The sequence below is a fragment of the Nerophis ophidion genome, linkage group LG03 (genome assembly GCF_033978795.1).
Source record: "Nerophis ophidion isolate RoL-2023_Sa linkage group LG03, RoL_Noph_v1.0, whole genome shotgun sequence".
In the NCBI taxonomy this organism is placed as follows: Eukaryota; Metazoa; Chordata; class Actinopteri; order Syngnathiformes; family Syngnathidae; genus Nerophis; species Nerophis ophidion.
Genome location: NC_084613.1, coordinates 21,391,009 through 21,410,368, shown reverse-complemented (window position 1 = coordinate 21,410,368; position 19,360 = coordinate 21,391,009). Strand labels below are relative to the sequence as shown.

At 40.4% G+C, this 19,360-nt stretch overlaps 1 protein-coding gene across 1 annotated transcript; it reads right to left on the bottom strand.

The window, feature by feature from the left end:
• Positions 1–5,249: 5,249 nt before the first annotated feature.
• On the bottom strand, positions 5,250–18,332 carry LOC133548694 (forkhead box protein P2-like). The gene is made up of 14 exons (XM_061893667.1): positions 18,291–18,332; positions 15,355–15,438; positions 15,215–15,290; positions 14,323–14,461; positions 14,142–14,243; positions 11,604–11,691; positions 11,404–11,535; positions 9,411–9,552; positions 9,255–9,325; positions 9,071–9,172; positions 6,143–6,264; positions 6,001–6,033; positions 5,853–5,915; positions 5,250–5,778 (listed from the first exon to the last, which is right to left on the bottom strand). Exons 1-13 carry the CDS (start codon positions 18,330–18,332, stop codon positions 5,897–5,899), a joined length of 1,152 nt encoding a protein of 383 aa, XP_061749651.1. The 3' UTR covers positions 5,250–5,778; positions 5,853–5,896.
• Between the last annotated feature and the right edge of the window lie 1,028 nt (positions 18,333–19,360).

The following is a 19,360-nucleotide window of genomic DNA, read 5'->3' as shown; positions in this document are numbered from 1 at the left end:
TGTTATGCTGATGACACCCAACTCTACATGCCCCTAAAGCTGACCAACACACCGGATTGTAGTCAGCTGGAGGCGTGTCTTAATGAAATTAAACAATGGATGTCCGCTAACTTTTTGCAACTCAATGCCAAAAAAACGGAAATGCTGATTATCGGCCCTGCTAGACACCGACCTCTATTTAATAATACAACTTAAACATTTAACAACCAAACAATTAAACAAGGCGACTCGGTAAAGAATCTGGGTATTATCTTCGACCCCAACTCTCTCCTTTGAGCCACACATTAAAACCGTTACTAAAACGGCCTTCTTTCATCTCCGTAATATCGCTAAAATTCGCTCCATTCTATCCACTAAAGACGCTGAGATCATTATCCATGCGTTTGTTACGTCTCGCCTCGATTACTGTAACGTATTATTTTCGGGTCTCCCCATGTCTAGCATTAAAAGATTACAGTTGGTACAAAATGCGGCTGCTAGACTTTTGACAAGGACAAGAAAGTTTGATCCTATTACGCCTCTACTGGCTCACCTGCACTGGCTTCCTGTGCACTTAAGATGTGACTTTAAGGTTTTACTACTTATGTCTAAAATACTACACGGTCTAGCTCCAGCCTATCTTGCCGATTGTATTGTACCATATGTCCCGGCAAGAAATCTGCGTTCAAAGGACTCCGGCTTATTAGTGATTCCCAAAGCCCAAAAAAAGTCTGCGGGCTATAGAGCGTTTTCATTTCGGGCTCCAGTACTCTGGAATGCCCTCCCGGTAACAGTTCGAGATGCCACCTCAGTAGAAGCATTTAAGTCTCACCTTGAAACTCATTTGTATACTCTACCCTTTAAATAGACTCCCTTTTTAGGCCAGTTGATCTGCCGTTTCTTTTCTTTTTCTCCTATGTCCCACTCTCCCTTGTGGAGGGGTCCGGTCCGATCCGATGGCCATGGATGACGTACTGGCTGTCCAGAGTAGGGACCCAGGATGGACCGCTTGCCTGTGTATCGGCTTGGGACATCCCTGCGCTGCTGATCCGCCTGCGCTTGGGATGGTTTCCTGCTGGCTCCGCTGTGAACGGGACTGTCGCTGCTGTGTTGGATCCGCTTTGGACTAGACTCTCGCGGCTGTGTTGGATCCATTATGGATTGAACTTTCACAGTACCATGTTAGACCCGCTCGACATCCAGTGCTTTCATCCTCTCCAAGGTTTTCATAGTCATTATTGTCACCGACGTCCCACTGGGTGTGAGTTTTCCTTGCCCTTATGTGGGCCTACCGAGGATGTCTTAGTGGTTTGTGTTATGGTTTGTGCAGCCCTTTGAGACACTAGTGATTTAGGGCTATATAAGTTAACATTGATTGATTGATTGATTTTACATAACATTTTTTACAATTAATATGTTTTTCTCCCGGTTTGTATTTTTGCTAGGTTAATTGAAATATCAATTATTATCGATATAGGGCGAAATGAAACACATATAATTGAGTATATTTCTGCTATATCGCCCATCCCTACTTTGTTTAGGTAGAAACAGAAATGAGCACTTACCTTCAAAAGTATCGTTGGCTTCCTTTCGTGCGGTCTAAAAGTGGAGTTTGGTCCCTCCACGTCGTCCTTATTAAAAAGAAACACCCACCCTAACGCAACATGCGTCGCACCTGAGTCACCTCTCAGAAGACTCAGGAAGAAGTTTTGAGCTGCCGTTCCAATTTCTACTTCCAGCTATCAGCACCTTCCCACAAACAAAGCGTGTCAAAGACGGCGGGCGTAGGCCTTCCTTCCGTCACTTCACACAATGGAGATAGATGCCCCACATGTGTGCTAGCTGTTTCCCTGTGCACGTCATATGCTCTTATAGGTTGACCTTTTGTGCTTACATTCATGTTTATGAAGTCTGGAGCTAAAGTCATGCAGAATTTTCTTAAGCGCAAAAATTATGACTAAAGTGGTTCAGCTGTATTTTTAATTGCACTTAAAAAACATTTTTTTAAGATTAGCTAGTTGTTTAATATTTCTGAATGATTACCAAGCTTGAAGGAGGTTGTCATGGAAGTAAACAGGAGTCCAACTTTCACATACTCTTACTATCTAATTATGTTGATTATTAATTATGTAGCGATTATATTAATACAATATATACACACATGTTTATGTATGTATGTGTGTATGTATATATGTGTGTGTATATATATATATATATATATATATATATGTATACATATATATGTGTATATGTATATATATATATATATATATATATATATACATATAATATATATATATATATACATATATATATATATATATATATATATATATATATATATATATATACAAATATATATATATATATATAAATATACAAAAAGTTCAAACTATCTTTAATGTTTTTGTTCCATGTATTGCCTTCATTTCAATACAAATTTCATTATAGTAATTGATTGAATTGTAATTTTGATGATTATTATTTTTTAAATCAGCACAAATTGTTGCGTTATTTTTTGTTTCGTAGATTCAAGTATTTTATACATTGTGTTTCTGAGTTAAAGTGGCTGATCAATTTGAATGTATAAATATTAATGGAATGCATTTCCTTTTTCAGTATAAAATGGTTCAAGTCGGTCAAAAAATGTTTATAGTTTAATTAAGGATTTTTTTTTTTCAGGCAGATTGATGCACTTTAAATATTTTCTAACACAGACTAAAAAACAGTGTTCATTTTATTTTTAGCTAATTAGCTGTAAGTTGAACTAAATTGTGTTTTGTTACTTTCTTTCATAAAACCAAGTTTAAAATTGTATGCAGAGGTGTACTTGGATCAATTTTTGCAGGCCACTTTGGACACCCTTCTCTGGTGCACTTTAGGGTAGATGTGTAAACTGTGGCTTTAAGGAAATCAGAAGCTTTTTAACAATAAAAAGTGGTTAATGTACATTTTTTAAAGGTGTGATAACTTGATTGGACGCACATGTGACATTTTCATCATTATTAGTACATATCTGTGAGAAGAGGAAACTTTTGCATCTGATGACGAGGGCTGTCGCGAGCGTGTGTGCGTGTGTGCAGCTTTGATGTGCCACACACACACAAACGACAAAAGTGTTGTCTTCCCAGTCTCGTACAGTAAACACACAAATGGCGGCAGGGTGTCACGGTACAATGTGCTGACAGCCAATCAAAGGCGGCCGACGCCAAAGCTAACAGTCAATTACTGACATTAGTCTAAATACTGAAGCTTTTATTCTTTCTTTTTTTTTTACCATTTGATTGTTAACTTTGGTGTTTTTTCCTTATTTCAACGTGTTATGGCAGGATGGGGCCGCGGCGCGCTGACGTTGATGTTGCTTTAGCGTTGTTGGCATGACGATGAAGTGAGTGGCGAATCAAGCTTCAATAGACATCATATTCCATAAAAATATTTATTTGGGGCATAAACTTGTCATAAAATATAACAGCAACTCAGCCACAAAGTGGTAGGCCATGTAAACTGACAGAGAGGGGTCAGCAGATGCTAAAGGCCATGGTGCAAAGAGGTCGCCGATTTTGTGCACGGTCAGTTGCTACAGAGCTCCAAACTTCATGTGACCTTCCAATTAGCCCACATACAGTACGCAGAGAGCTTCCTGGAATGGGTTTCCATGGCCGAGCAACTGAATCTAAGCCATACATCACCAAGTCAAATGCAAAACCTTTGATGCAGTGGTGTAAAGCATGTCGCCACTAGACTCTAGAGCAGTAGAGACGCCTTCTCTGGACTGATGAATCACTCTTTTCCATCTGGCAATCTGATGGACGAGTCTGGGTTTGGAGGTTGCCAGAAGAACGATACATTTCGGACTGCATCTTGCCAAGTATGAATTTTGGTGGTTGGTGAATTATTGTGTGGGGTTGGTTTTTCAGGAGTTGGGTTTGGCCCCTTAGTTCCAGTGAAAGGAATGTTGAATGCTCTAGATTAACAAAACATTTAGGACAATTCCATGCTCCCAACCGTGTGGGAACAGTTTGGCCCCTTCCTCTTCCAACATCAATGTGCACCAGTGCACAAAGCAAGATCCATAAAGACATGGATGACAGAGTCTGATGTGGATTAACTTGACAGGCCTGCACAGAGTCCTGACCTCAATCCAATAGAACACCTTTGGGATGAATTAGAACGGAGACTGAGAGTCAGGACTTCTTGACCAACATCAGTGTGTGACCTCACCAATGCGCTTTTGGAAGAATGGTCAAAAATTCTTATTAACACACTCCGCAACCTTGTGGACAGCCTTCACAGAAGAGTTGAAGTTGTAATAGCTCCAAAAGGGGGACCCTTTTGCACTTCTCATTGGGAAGTGCAAAAGGGGACGGCGTGGCGTAGTTGGGAGAGTGACTGCGCCGGCAACCTGAGGGTTCCTGGTTCAATCCCCACCTTTTACCATCCTAGACACGTCCGTTGTGTCCTTGACCAAGACACTTCACCCTTGCTCTTGAAACGTAAGTCCTGGTGAGCGCCTTGCATGGCAGCTCCCACCATCAGTGTGTGAATGTGTGTGTGTGAATGGGTGAATGTGGAAATAGTGTCAAAGGGCTTTAAGTTCCTTAAAAAGGTGGAATAGCGCTTTACAAGTACAACCCATTTACTTCAAGTTCAGATGTAAGTCAGGGCAGGTGGCCAAATAGTTGGCGACTTGTCCAGGGTGTGCTCCGCCTTCCGCCCGATTGTAGCTGAGATAGTCACCAGCGCCCCCCGCGACCCCAAAGGGAATAAGCGGTAGAAAATGGATGGATGGATGGATGGTGTATGTATATATATATATATATATATATATATATATATATATATATATATATATATATATATATATATACACACATATCTGTGTTGGCCGCGCGATGAGGTCGCAACTTGTCCAGGGTGTACACCGCCTTCCGCCCTATTGTAGCTGAGATAGGCACCAGCAAACCCAAAGGGAATAAGCGGTAGAAAATGGATGGATGGATGGATGGATAATTTAGTTTTAGATTTTTTTTAATCGAAAAATTCGTTGCGGTTTACGCTTACGGTCAGGAATCAATTTTTTTTTACATGTGTGTGTGTGTGTGTGTGTGTGTATATATATATATACATATATGTGTTTGTATACGTGTATATATATGTGTGTGTGTGTGTGTGTGTGTATATATATATACGTATACATGTGTATATTTATATACTGTATATGTTATGATTTAATAGTGACGTTTTTAACAACACGAAGAAAGTTACAACAGTTTCTGGAAGAAGTCAGTTTATTAGAGGCACGCATTCAAAAAGCTGAGATTTTTAATTGGTAATCAGATTTCAATGTTCATCACAGTTTGTACTACAATTAAAGTATACACAAATACTCAAATAGATTTAAAACAAATCATGATAGCATAGTAGATTGCACAGTAGTTATGGACACACTTTTTTATAAGTAGCATCACCTGATTGTATTTGTTATGCAGAATTCCTTTTTCTTTTTATATATATTTAGTTAGGTCCCTAAAACCACCAAAAAGTGAGATGAAAATTGACAAATGTGAAAAAAATATGTTTATAAAATGCCCAGTTTTCTTTAAAACGTAAATAAAATTGTACGCCAACTACAACTCTTCATTTTCAACAAATATCTCTACTTATATCATATTTTATGCCACAATATGAATATTTAATGACATTATTTGAGTCTGAATTAGTCCTTCTGGTCGCCATTTTGGATCATGCTCAGCTGTAGACCGCCATTATTTACTGTTCGGTCGCATTTCCGAAGCGTACCTGCCAGACGGTGCAGACAAATGTAATTTCATTTATTTATTAGAGGTCTTAAATTCTGATGCTGAAATACTCACTGCTTAACTCGTGTGCGTTTGTCGTTTCCAGAATCTAGACAATGTCATGTAAGTAAACGCCATCTGCAAGACACAAAAGTGGTCGAATTTGAAACATTCCACAGTCATCTTTCCTCTCACCTGTCAACTAGTGTTTAAAAAAACTGACCCAAAATGGCCGCTGTTCATCAAAGGAGGACTCCTGGATGACAACAAATTAACATAATAACCACCTTTCTCCTCTGCTTCCTCAGTCAATTTGTTGTCGTACACAACTATACATCCAAATATCACATTTCCTCCTTACTGACCCCGTCATCTTCTGGGACCTCCTGCGCTGGTACTCCACCTCGTCCACCGTCCACACTGCGCCCTTGGCGGTCTCCAGTCTCACGAAGCAGCGGTGCAAGCTCAAGTTGTGGCGCACCGCGTTCTGAAGCACAGTGACCAGAGAAAAACCAAATAATAATTCAAATAAAGTGCATGCCAAACAAAGAGGTAGCGCTATACATACATGTGAGACCATTTCACAGGAGGTTTCAGCAATTATAAATGTAAAAAACACCTAAAATTATACAAAATAATATAAATAAATTTAAATAGAAATGTTTTTAGGATAATACATGCAATAGAGTATTATAAAATATTAAAAATGTAATTTTATCAAATGTGTAGAAGATAATAAACATATAAAAAGGTTGATAATATAATGCATTGAAAGAATTGGGGAGGTATAACGAAATTACTACTTTCATAGGCACCCCACCGGATTTCATCAGTACACGTAAAATAAAACGGTGCCATATTTCCATATCTTCGTTGCACGTGATGTCACGCCTATGAAAGACTTAACACTGGTTCACGTAAACAATCACTCGATCAGCGCTCGCGGCGGACTCAGCCAAACCCCCTCTAAATTTGGCAGTTTTCAACACCAAAAAACGCTGAAACATAAAGTAAGGCTCTGTCTCGCCATATTTCTTTCCTCCTACAAAAACCTTCCACCCACAAGAAATTTGGCGTGACAGCCCCTCTAATGTTTGAAGGACCCCAATGAGGGTGGAAGGACCTTAAAGCAGCCCACACAGCTGCCTGTTTTAAAAGCATTATAATTGGCTGATTGTCATTGGTGAAAAATAACGGTGAGGAAAAAATATTAGCATTCCAGCATGCTAACATTTCAAGCTATATTTGTTTCGCTAATTTTTCAGTTGTAACCCTTAAGCGTCATATAACTTGGTATTGTCACGCCCTCATTGGGATCCTTCAGACATTAGAGGGGCTGTCACGCCAAATTTCTTCCGGGGGTAAGGTTTATGTAGGGGGGAAGAAATTTGGCGTGACAGCTCCAATCTTCCAAAAGTCGCTAGCTTCATGCTAATTTACGTAGGATTTGCCATAGACATGCTAGTAATAGCATTAGCAATTTTACATGGCGATTTCAACACCTCCAAATTTGGTCATGAAAACTACAACTGAAATGAATGTTACAATCAAACAGCTATTGTGCAATAAGCACAATACCTACAGTATAAACACATAGGGCGCAACATAACACATTGTGCTTCCTGGAAAAAGCTACTTTCTAGTTAGACAACATAACATAGATAGCATCTAATGTCTTGGAAGTGCAACTGCATTGCAAATGAGACTCAAATGTCCTACACAGCACAGTTATCATAATCAGCTCATTTATAAATGTTACATTTTTAAATTATATTCTATTATTGAACAATTAACATTTAACACAAAAGCACTGGGAATTGGTACCGTTGGGTACCGGGAATTGGAGCTTTTTTTTGCTAAAATGTGGTAAGGGGTGACAGTTACCCAAAAATGCTTCAACAGCACAAATTCGGGACTCATCAGGAGTCCAGAAAATGCCTATTTTTCCAAAACTTTTGTTCGCGCAAAACTGTCCCTCTTAAACGGCACAATACTGATCCAGTAGCTGTGGGACACATCCCAAAATCTTATCGAGAGACCTAACAAAACCTGAAAATGGCAGAAAATGTATATTTTTTCCAAACTATTTTTTGCTAAAATGTCGTAAGGCCTTACCCAAAATTTTAAAAAACGTTCTTGCCTCAACAGCACAATACTGGTCCTGTAGTTGTTTGATGTCTCAAAACCTCTTTAGGAGTCCCGACAAAAGCCAAAAATGGCAAAAAAATAAATAAAAATTTCCAAAACTTTTTTGGGCTAAAATATCGGGAGGACCCTTACTCAAAAAATTGTAGAAACTATTTTTCATAAACGGAACAATACTGGTCCTGTAGTTGTAGAATACGTCCACAAACCTCATCGGGAGTCCCAAAAAAAACCCAAAAATGGCAGAAAATGTATATTTTTTGCAAAACCTGTTTCCGCTTAGTTGTCGTAAGGGGGGACCTTTACCCCTAAAAATAAAAAAAAAACTCTCTTAGACGGAACAATACTTGTCCTGTAGTTGTGGGAGACGTCCCAAAACCTAATCAATACACGACAAAACCCCCGAAAATGACGGAACATTTTTACTTACCTAAAAATTAAAAAAGCACAATAGTGGTAATTTTAGTGTAGAACACATCTCAAAACGTCATCAGGAGTCCCGACAAAACCCGAAAATGGCAGAAAATGTATGTTTTTTCAAAAGTTTTTGTCGTAAGGGGGGACCCTTATCCCCCCCCCCAAAAAAAAAAAATGTCTTGCTTCCACAGCACAATACTTGTCCTGTAGATGTGATAAGACGCCTCAAAACCTCTTGGAGACTCAACAAAACCCAAAAATGGCAGAAAGTTCATATATTCCATAACTTTTTTTCGCTAAAATGTCATAAGGGAGGACCCTACCCAATACATTTTAAAAACTGTTTTTCATACACGCCACAATACTAATCCTGCAGTTGTGGGAGACGTCCCAAAACCTCATCGGGAGTTCTGACAAAGACAGAAAAATTTTATTTTTTTAAAAACTTTTTCCGCTTAGGAAAATAAATATTCCAAATTGTACTGGAATTTCAAGCCTCTGCAGTGGAAATTAGTCATTTTTTATAACAGGCCAAAATTTGTAATGCTAAAGTGATATTTAAAGCAAAAAAATATATACAAAGATGTCCACTGCAGTAAACACTTGATCTCAGGAGGATGAGTCCCAATTTTGATATTTAGTTTGATATAAAAGTAGGAGAAACACGTTTTCATGGCACGAATCAGGTGCAATACATCTGTCTTCAAACATGCAGTAACATCTGGGGTCACCTTCCAGGTTGCGGCGTTGCGTCTGAAATAGGCAAAGGTCCGAGTGAACCAGTTGTAGATTTCATTGAGTGTGAGCTGCTTGTCTGGTGACGCCATGATGGCCTGGAAGAAAGAAAGGTTATGCAGGGAATGGTCTGATCGCTCATAAAAGCCTGCAAACAAAAAAAGACGGGCTTGCGCCTACCTGTCTTATCATGATTGCGTACGTATAAGGTGGTCTGATATCAGCGTCCTTGTTGAGCGCCTGTTCATTTTCTGAAACGAGAGCGGGAAAGAAAAAGGTGGAATTGGCCGCTTTTTGATGAAATTGTTTTTTTTTTTGTTTTAGCTATGTGTAGACCTGCAGAGTAGAAGGACGGGTGATGACGGCGTCTCACGGCCTCAACACGCGAAATGGGGCAGGAGTCCTTCTGCGACGGGGAGTTGATGTTGGCAAGAGGCAGGGGGGACACACGGGTGTCATGTGACGGACTCGGTGAGGGCTATGTGGACAAAAGAACGTATGAGGACGCGAGACGAAGCGATTGGATTCGCCATGGAGGGAGGCGATTGTAACGCCAATCAGTCTGAGTTAAACAGTGAAATTGTTTGCTGAGTGAAGATGAAGAGCTGACTAGGTTTCACGGTCCCAACACAGGAGACGAAACCCATCAACAAACGACAAAACGTGTAGGAAATGTGGACAACTAAAACACGTGTTGGGCCCCAAAAGCCCTTAAAATCAATATGTCAGTTCAGTGTTTCAAAAGGACTGCAATGGATTTGTGGCAGCCGTGCGGTTTGCCTATAAGACCCAAAAGCGACTTACAATGTGTTGCTTTTTTGAAAAAGCAACACATGCTAGGAGCGGCATGTAGATATGGCGACATATAGCACAGGGATGCAACCATTACCGTTATGATAGTAAACTTCTGACGGTAAGTATTACCGTTTCAAATTCGAATTATTGTAAAACCTTCACTCAGACTCACGGTGATACTGTGCATTTCCTTGAAAAGCAGCTAGTGCACTAAACACTAGCTATGGTAAACGCTAACATGACTACATTGACATCATTCTACACTACAAACAGCACACGTTTTGCCTTTGATATTGGTAAACACTAACATGATACAGGTATAAGAACTCACCCACAGGGAAATTGCATTAATTTCAATAGTCGGACTATTTTGATGCTCCTATTGTGTTGCCATCTAGTGGACAACATTTGTATTGGGTCTTTGACCTTCAATGAAGCAACGAATAGAAATGTTTACTAATATGACCCAATGCGAACAACCTTTCCTAGTCATGGTGCAAAAAAACTTAGACTCAACCTGCTCTCTGAACTTTCTGGACATTATAAAAAACGTTTTTGCACCATAGAAAATTCAATATTACACCCATTTAAATGCATTACAAAGCATGATGGGAAAAATGCAAAACATTCTCTCCACAATTATCCATGTTTTACGCACTTTAGCTGCTTTTGATATTTCTTATTGATTTCAACACTTTCAGGAGGTCGTCACACTTTCACAAACTTTTACTATCCAAATATATTCATTATTATTATATATCCAATATATTAATATATGTACACACACACACTATATATATATATATATATATAATATATATATATATATATATATATGTATATGTATGTGTATGTATATATATCCATCCATCCATCCATCCATTTTCTACCGCTTATTCCCTTTCGGGGTCGCGGGGGGCGCTGGCGCCTATCTCAGCTATATATATATATATATATATATATATATATATATATATATATATATATATATATATATATATATATATATATATATATAAGTGTATGTATACACATACTGTATACATGTATATATACGTATAGTTTATAGTTACTTTACATGCAGTCAGCACCCAATGTGTCCCCCAAGTCACCCCTGACATACTTATTGTATATCTTAGGTCATTTGAGTTATAATATATTTTTTAATTACTATAATGAGCCCGCGTGCCACCAGTGGTCCCTGTGCCACAGTTTGAGAATGAATAAACTGCGCCTCCTCCAGTCAAATTATGCAAATGTACCATCTAACTTTTTGCAATAATCCAAGAACAGATGTAAAAAAAAACCCTCCCAGAAAAAAAAAAAAGTTACAAAAAAAACTAAATATCGTAACAAATTTCCATCAATTTGCATTTTTTGCTTTTAGGTCTCTAAAATTCTGAGAAGTGGTTGCAAATTGGGCCTAATGAATGGAACTACAGGAGCCATAGCTAAGCTATTGCAGTATTTTTGTGTCAACTATACTGAAGCACCGAATGAAAGCATGTGTTGTTTTACACGCAGGCACGCGTACCTGACTACAGAGCGGGTCAGCTGACGGATCACATGGTGTCGGAGGCGGTCCTGCCGGAGCCGAGTGGGGATCCGCAGCAGGAAGTAGCAGGTGAGCCGTCATCGCCTGCAGGCGCTCTCGTTCTTTGCGAAGCTGAAGGAACAGGAGGACAGGTAAGGCAGGTGTGCCTAATGAAGCGGTTGCAAGGTGGCCACGCCCACCTGAATCTCCAGCTGATGAACCACTTGCATCTGGACTCTGCACTGAGCCGTGCTTCTGTCGTCTAGTGTGTGCTCGCAGCGCATGTGCCTGCAAACGTGCACGTTAAGGAAACACAAGGCCTGTCTCAAAGGGGCCACTCTGCAACTGTTCTTTATGGCAGTGGTTCTCAACCTTTTTTCAGTGATGTACCCCCTGTGAATATTTTTTTAATTCAAGTACCCCCTAATCAGAGCAAAGAATTTTTGGTTGAAAAAAAGAGATAGAGAAATAAAATACAGCACTATGTCATCAGTTTCTGATTTATAAAATTGTATAACAAAATATTGCTCATTTGTGGTCTTTCTTGAACTAAAAAAAAGATATAAAAATAACTAAAAACTTGTTGAAAAATAAACAAGTGATTTAATTATAAATAAAGATTTCTACACATAAAAGTAATCATCAACTTAAAGTGCCCTCTTTGGGGATTGTAATAGAGATCCATCTGGATTCATGAACTTAATTCTAAACATGTCTTCACAATAAAATAAATCTTTAACATCAATATTTATGGAACATGTCCACAAAAAATCTAGCTGTCAACACTGAATATTGCATTGTTGCGTTTTTTTTTCACAGTTTATGAATTTACATTCATATTTTGTGGAAGTAATATTCAAAAAATATATTTATAAAGGATTTTAGAATTGTTGCTATTTTTAGAATATTTTTTAAAACTCTCACGTACCCCTTGGCATACCTTCAAGTACACCCAGGGGTACGCGTACCCCCATTTGAGAACCACCGCTTTATGGTATAATGCTGGAAATGTGGAAAGTGCTTACTGGGAATATGCTGTTTTGTGTCCGTGCCTGTGGCTTTAATGCTAATGAGCTGTTAGTCTACGCCTATGTCTCTTAGAAGCACCATTATGTACTTTTATTTGACATATACACGACTTTATCAGTGGAACTTTGATTTACAAACACCTTTATTTGCAAACTTTTACGTTTACAAACTTTTTGAACGCACCAAAACAGCCTTTGTATACGAAAACTTCATTCATTCGTCCTCCATTCTCCCTCTCTCTCTGCTCCTTTCTCTCCTCTAAGTGGATTTTACTTTTTAAAATGTTTGTTATTGTAGCAATATGGTCGTTAACGTGAAAGATTTTTGTGATTTCTGATCGTATGTGAGTGCACCAAAGGGACTTCTGTGTGTTGTCATACAGCACAGCTTGTCGTTCGAAGTGTACAAGCCTTTGTTAAAATAGGTACGTTTGTCAGGGCTGGAGACTATTATTCGTATTTAGTAGGGCTGTAAATCTTTGGGCACCACACGATTCGATTCGATTCTTGGGGTAACGATTCTATTTAGAATCGTTCTCGATTCAAAACGGTTCTCGATTTAAAAATCAATACTTTTTTTTAATAACATTGGGTGCCAGTTCTATGATAAACTGCATTCCTCCGTAAAATACATGAACAGCTTTAAAGGCCTACTGAAACCCACTACTACCGACCACGCAGTCTGATAGTTTATATATCAATGATGAAATATTAACATTGCAACACATGCCAATAAAGCCGGGTTCGTTTACTAAATCGCAATTTAAATTTCGCGCAAAGAATCCTGTTGAAAACGTCGCAGTATGATGACGCGTGTCGTCACGGATTGTAGCGGACATTTTGATCCAGCACCGATCACAGCTATAAGTGGTCTGCTTTAATCGCATAATTACACAGTATTCTGGACATCTGTGTTGCTGAATCTTTTGCAATTTGTTCAATTAATAATGGAGACGTCAAAGAAGAAAGATGTAGGTGGGAAGCGGTGAATTGGGGCCGCCTTTAGCAACAAAAACACAGCCGGTGTTTCCTTGTTTACATTCAGCTCTTACCGTAGACATGAGCGGAGAGTTTGCATCGTTCCTCCCACAGCTGTGGACTCTTTTGGCTCCTCCCACCGACCGTCGGATGCTTACTCCGTGGAGGGGAGGAAAAAAAATAATCTCAGCCCGGCTGCCTTGCCTCGTCGAGAAACGTGGCTTCCCTCGGAGACACTAGCGGTCACAACACCCGTGGCCACACCCCTCCGACTTTCAGGTACGACTATATAATCTCACTAAAACACTAGTAACACAATAAGCAGATAAGGTATTTTCCAGAATTATCCTAGTAAATGTGTCTAATAACATCTGAATCGCTCCCACTGCCCTCGTCTTTTTTCTTTTCTTTTTTTTTTCTAGTCCTTCACTGTCACTTTCCTCCTCCACGAATCTTTCATCCTCGCTCAAATTAATGGGGAAATCGTTGCTTTCTCGGTCCGAATCGCTCTCGCTGCTGGTGGCCATGATTGTAAACAATGTGAGGAGCTCTACAACCCGTGACGTCACGCGCACATCGTCTGTTAGCCAACCAATGGGTAATTGGCAGTGAGTCAGGATTTATTTTAAGAAGTGTAGCGAAGACTAATTTTTTTTTCTTCTTTGAAAAAAACAAAAAACAATGGACTTATCCGGCTAGGTATGGGTCATGAAGGCAGCATCATGCACCTACTTTACAAACTGTCGGTGGTTATGGCAGACGGACTCGCATCCCGGCCAGTTGCACACGCCGTGACCGTAGAGGACGCCTGTGGCGGTTAAGTCAGTTGGAGTGCTGGTTGAAGAAGAGGAGGCAAACCAGTGCAAACTCAATTGGCTTTGTTGTCTTTACATTTGCACAAAAGTTAAAACACCTGCAAGGGTGGGACGACGTGACGTCACTTTTCTCTCCCTGGCAGACCGTCTCGGTCTTCCCATCTCCGTCTTCGTCCTCTGCCCCTCCGCTGTCCATCTCCTTCCAAGCATGCTTGCAGTGCACGGAGCTGAAACCAGCTGACAAAGACACTTTAACTTCAGTTAGCGCAGTGGTTCTTAACCTGGGTTCGATCGAACCCTAGGGGTTCGGTGAGTCGGCCTTAGGGGTTCGGCGAGGTCAAAACACACCCGACTCATCGTGTAAATACAAACTTCTCCCTTTCGGCATATTACGGATGCGGCAATAGCTGAATGATTTGCAGGTGCGTAATTTGTTGTGAGTTTATGCACTGTGTTGGTTTTGTTCTTTGAACAAGGTGATGTTCATACACCGTTTGTTTTGTACACCATGTGAAAAAAACATGGTAACACTTTAGTATGGGGAGCATAGTCACCATTAATTAGTTGCCTATTAACATGCAAATTAGTAACATATTGGCTCTTAAGTAGCCATTATTAAGTACTTTTTGATGCCTTATTCGGCATGGCCTTATATCTCTAACCCTGACCCTAACCCTAACCAAACAACTCTAAGTTAAGTCTTTATTACTTAGCATATGTTCCCCTAGTGTCCAAATAACTCTAAAATAAGTCTTTGTTAGTTAATATATGTTCCCCATACTAAAGTGTTACCAAAAATGTATAACTTTGTCTTGAATTTGAAAAGAAGGGTTCGGTGAATGCGCATATGAAATTGGTGGGGTTCGGTACCTCCAACAAGGTTAAGAACCACTGAGTTAGCATGAGCAGCAATGGCATGTAGCTTGACGCTATCAGATAACTTGAGATGATCATTGTGATATTAGAAAGCACTTCAATAAGGTTTGATACCTGCAGGGCTGCAAAGTGCCTGTTGCTGCGCCTGGACGTGGAGTAGCTGCTCCAAGGCTAAATGATGTGCGAGGAGCTGACGGACAGGAAACGCAAACTTGTTAAAACCAATGCAACAGTTTATGCTGCAATCCAAATACCTCTTTGCTTCTCTTGCCCGTCTGATGCTGGAGCAACTGCACGTGGATCTGCTCCTGTTTCTTGTACAACTCTTTCAGACGATGCTAAGGACAAAAAAACAAACGTTGTGCTGTTATGCAAAAATGACTTATTAATGATGTCCCAACTAGGGGTGTCCCGATTGCTGGGGAAAAATGTACATTCTAGTAATCTCTTGTCTGGTCATAGTAGATAAATAGATAGATAGTACTTTATTGATTCCTTCAGGAGAGTTCCTTCAGGAAAATTAAAAAGTAGCAGTCCTCATGGGATTTATGTTGTATTGCTTCTGTTTACTGCTTTCAATCAATCAATCAATGTTTATTTATATAGCCCCAAATCACAAATGTCTCAAAGGACTGCACAAATCATTACGACTACAACATCCTCGGAAGAACCCACAAAAGGGCAAGGAAAACTCACACCCAGTGGGCAGGGAGAATTCACATTCAGTGGGACGCCAGTGACAATGCTGACTATGAGAAACCTTGGTCTGTTCCGTGTCTCAAGGATACAGTCCAGCTCTTTTTAAGTTAAGTTAAACTTAAAAGGTTATAGTTAAGTTAAAATTAAAGTACCAATGGTTGTCAGACACACACTTGGTGTGGTGAAATGTGTCCTCTGCATTTGACCCATCCCCTAATTCACCCCTTGAGAGGTGAGGGGAGCAGTGAACAGCAGCGGTGGCTGCGCCGGGGAATCTTTTTTAATGATTTAAAGGCCTATTGAAATGAGATGTTCTTATTTAAACCGGGATAGCAGGTCCATTCTATGTGTCATACTTGATCATTTCCCGATATTGCCATATTTTTGCTGAAAGGATTTAGTAGAGAACATCGACGATAAAGTTCGCAACTTTTGGGCGCTAATAAAAAAGCCCTGTGATGACTCTTCTTCGGCATGGTAATGCCGGCGTTGTTTTCCCAAGGATGCGTCGAAGCGATGAACACAACAAGGTAAGTTAAAGGGTATTTATTTAATAATAAAAGGCTATGAACAAAAACACTGGTGTAAAGAGAAAATGTAAACAAAGGACGCTAGCGTGAAAGCTAGGATAAAACACAAGGAAAACTAAAACTTGGTACGAGGACACAAAAGAGTTAACAAAAACATTCAGCATGAAAGCTGGAAAATAAAGTGGCTTAGCGTGAGAGCTAGCGAGAAAATACATACATAGAATGATGAGAGTCGTCACTGTTGCGCGTGGGCAAATTAGGATCCGAGAATGAGTAAACAGAAAAGGTGAGCTTAAATAGGAGGGTGAAAATTAGTAGCAGGTGTGCGGGGCGAGACTAACAGGTGGACTGATGTGTAACCATAGTGATGGACAAAAAACAGGAAATAAACGGGTCAGACTGAGAATGAAAAAACAAACGTGAAGATCTGAGCAACAGATCGCAACATGCCCAGCCTTTACCGGAAGTAGCAGACGATGATGTCACCGGTGTGAGGGCTCCTCGCATCCTGACATTGTTTATAATGGGAGCCACCAGCAGTAAGAGTAACTCGGACCGAGAAAGCGACAATTTCCCCATTAATTTGAGCGAGGATGAAAGATTTGTGAATGAGGATATTGATAGTAAAGGACTAGAAAAAAAATAAATAAATAAATAAAATAAAAAGCGACGGCTCCGGGCGGCGGCAGTGTAAGCGTTTCAGATGTAATTAAACACATTTACTAGGATAATTCTGGAAGATCCCAAATCTGCTTATTGTTTTAATAGTGTTTTAGTGAGATTATAAACACATACCTCGAGGTTGGATGGCTGGGTGAACACGCAGTGTCTCAGAGAGAAGCCGAGGAGCCAAGCTCACTTCTGCCTTTTTTGACAGCTACTGCAGGAGGACGAATAATCCACTGATGTCTCCGGTAAGATAAATATCACAAATTTCCCATCCAAAAACATGCTGCTTGATGTAGAGAAACATGTTCGCTTGACCACTCTATGTTAAAGCTTCACAACAAACAAAGAAACACCGGCTGTGTCTCGGTGCTAAAGACAGCTGCAATACACTGCTTTCCACCAACAGCATTGTTCTTTATAGTCTCCATTATTAATTGAACGAATTGCAAAAGATTCAGCAACACAGATGTCCAAATTACTGTGTAATTTAGCGAGGAAAAGAGACGACTTTTAGCCGTAAGTGGTGCTGAGCTAGTATGTCCCCTCCAACTCGAAACGTCACAAACACACGTCATCATTCCGCGACGTTTTCAACAAGAAACTCTGGGGGGAATTTAAAATTGTAATTTAGTAAACCAAACTGGCCGTATTGGCATGTGTTGCAATGTTGAGATTTCATCATTGATATATAAACTATCAGACTGCCTGGTCGGTAGTAGTGGGTTTCAGTAGGCCTTTAACCCTCAATTACAACTCTTGATTCTGAGTGCCAATCAGGGAGGTAACGGGTCCTATTTTTATAGTCTTTGGTATGACTCGGCCGGGGTTTGAACTTACAACCTACTGATTTCAGGCCAGACACGATAACCACCTGAAAAACACTTCCTTGATTATTAAATAATGCGGACACGTTTGTTACTGAACACTTTCTAATACGTTACTGCGTTGGGGACTTTGTATGTAATATGCAACTATAATTATGTGATGCATGTTTACAGCTACAAATATGGTGTCCAGCTTGTGTGCTATTGTGTGATTAGCTGTTGTGTAGCTGCTAGCTCCTGGTAACCTTTAGCCTGCCATGTTCACCTTTACATGTTGAATGACTACTTGTAAGGGAGATTATTTCGAACATTGTAGATGCAAGCCGATATAAACAGATACTTGCATTTTTACTGATATCAGACCGGTATCAATACCGGCTCTGTCAATACCGGATCTGGACATTACAGTCCTAACAGTAACTTGTGTCCCTTGAGCAACACTGGCCAAAAATGTATAATCCCCTTTACTTGTTGGCTGCGCTTCTGAGAGAAGCAGGCTTCGCTACACATCTTAAAACAAAACTGCCAACTATCAAGTCAGTATCAAAAACGGGAGCTGTAAGTTTGATCATGTTGCTTTTCTTTAGTAAATAGGCTAACTCAGCATAACTTTTTTTGTCAAAATGTTTGCCTAATGTCAGCATCGTAGCTCACATGGCTATGCTAGCGCCACTAACGTTTGTGTCCTCCTGTCCCACTCCTTGGTGGTAAGCGTAAACATGTTGGTTAAGTGCAGAGTTTCAGCGTACAGTATATGTAAAAAGTACACAATAACTCGGGATGTAACGACATTCATTTTTTTCATCACAGTTATCGTGACCAAAATGATTGTGTTTATCAGTATTATTGTGGTATCTTTTACTGTGCTCAAACAGTATTTGTACACACACTGAAATATTTTAACCCATCCATCCATCCATCCATCTTCTTCCGCTTATCCGAGGTCGGGTCGTGGGGGCAGCAGCCTAAGCAGGGAAGCCCAGACTTCCCTCTCCCCAGCCACTTCGTCTAGCTCTTCCCGGGGGATCCCGAGGCGTTCCCAGGCCAGCCGGCAGACATAGTCTTCCCAACGTGTCCTGGGTCTTCCCCGTGGCCTCCTACCGGTTGGACGTGCCCTAACCACCTCCCTCGGGAGGCGTTCGGGTGGCATCCTGACCAGATGCCCGAACCACCTCATCTGGCTCCTCTCGATGTGGAGGAGCAGCGGATTTACTTTGAGTTCCTCCCGGATGACAGAGCTTCTCACCCTATCTCTAAGGGAGAGCCCCGCCACACGGCGGAGGAAACTCATTTCGGCCGCTTGTACCCGTGATCTTATCCTTTCGGTTATGACCCAAAGCTCATGACCATAGGTGAGGATGGGAAAGTAGATCGACCGGTAAATTGAGAGCTTTGCCTTCCGGCTCAGCTCCTTCTTCACCACAACGGATCGGTACAACGTCCGCATTACTGAAGACGCCGCACCGATCCGCCTGTCGATCTCACGATCCACTCTTCCCCCACTCGTGAACAAGACTCCTAGGTACTTGAACTCCTCC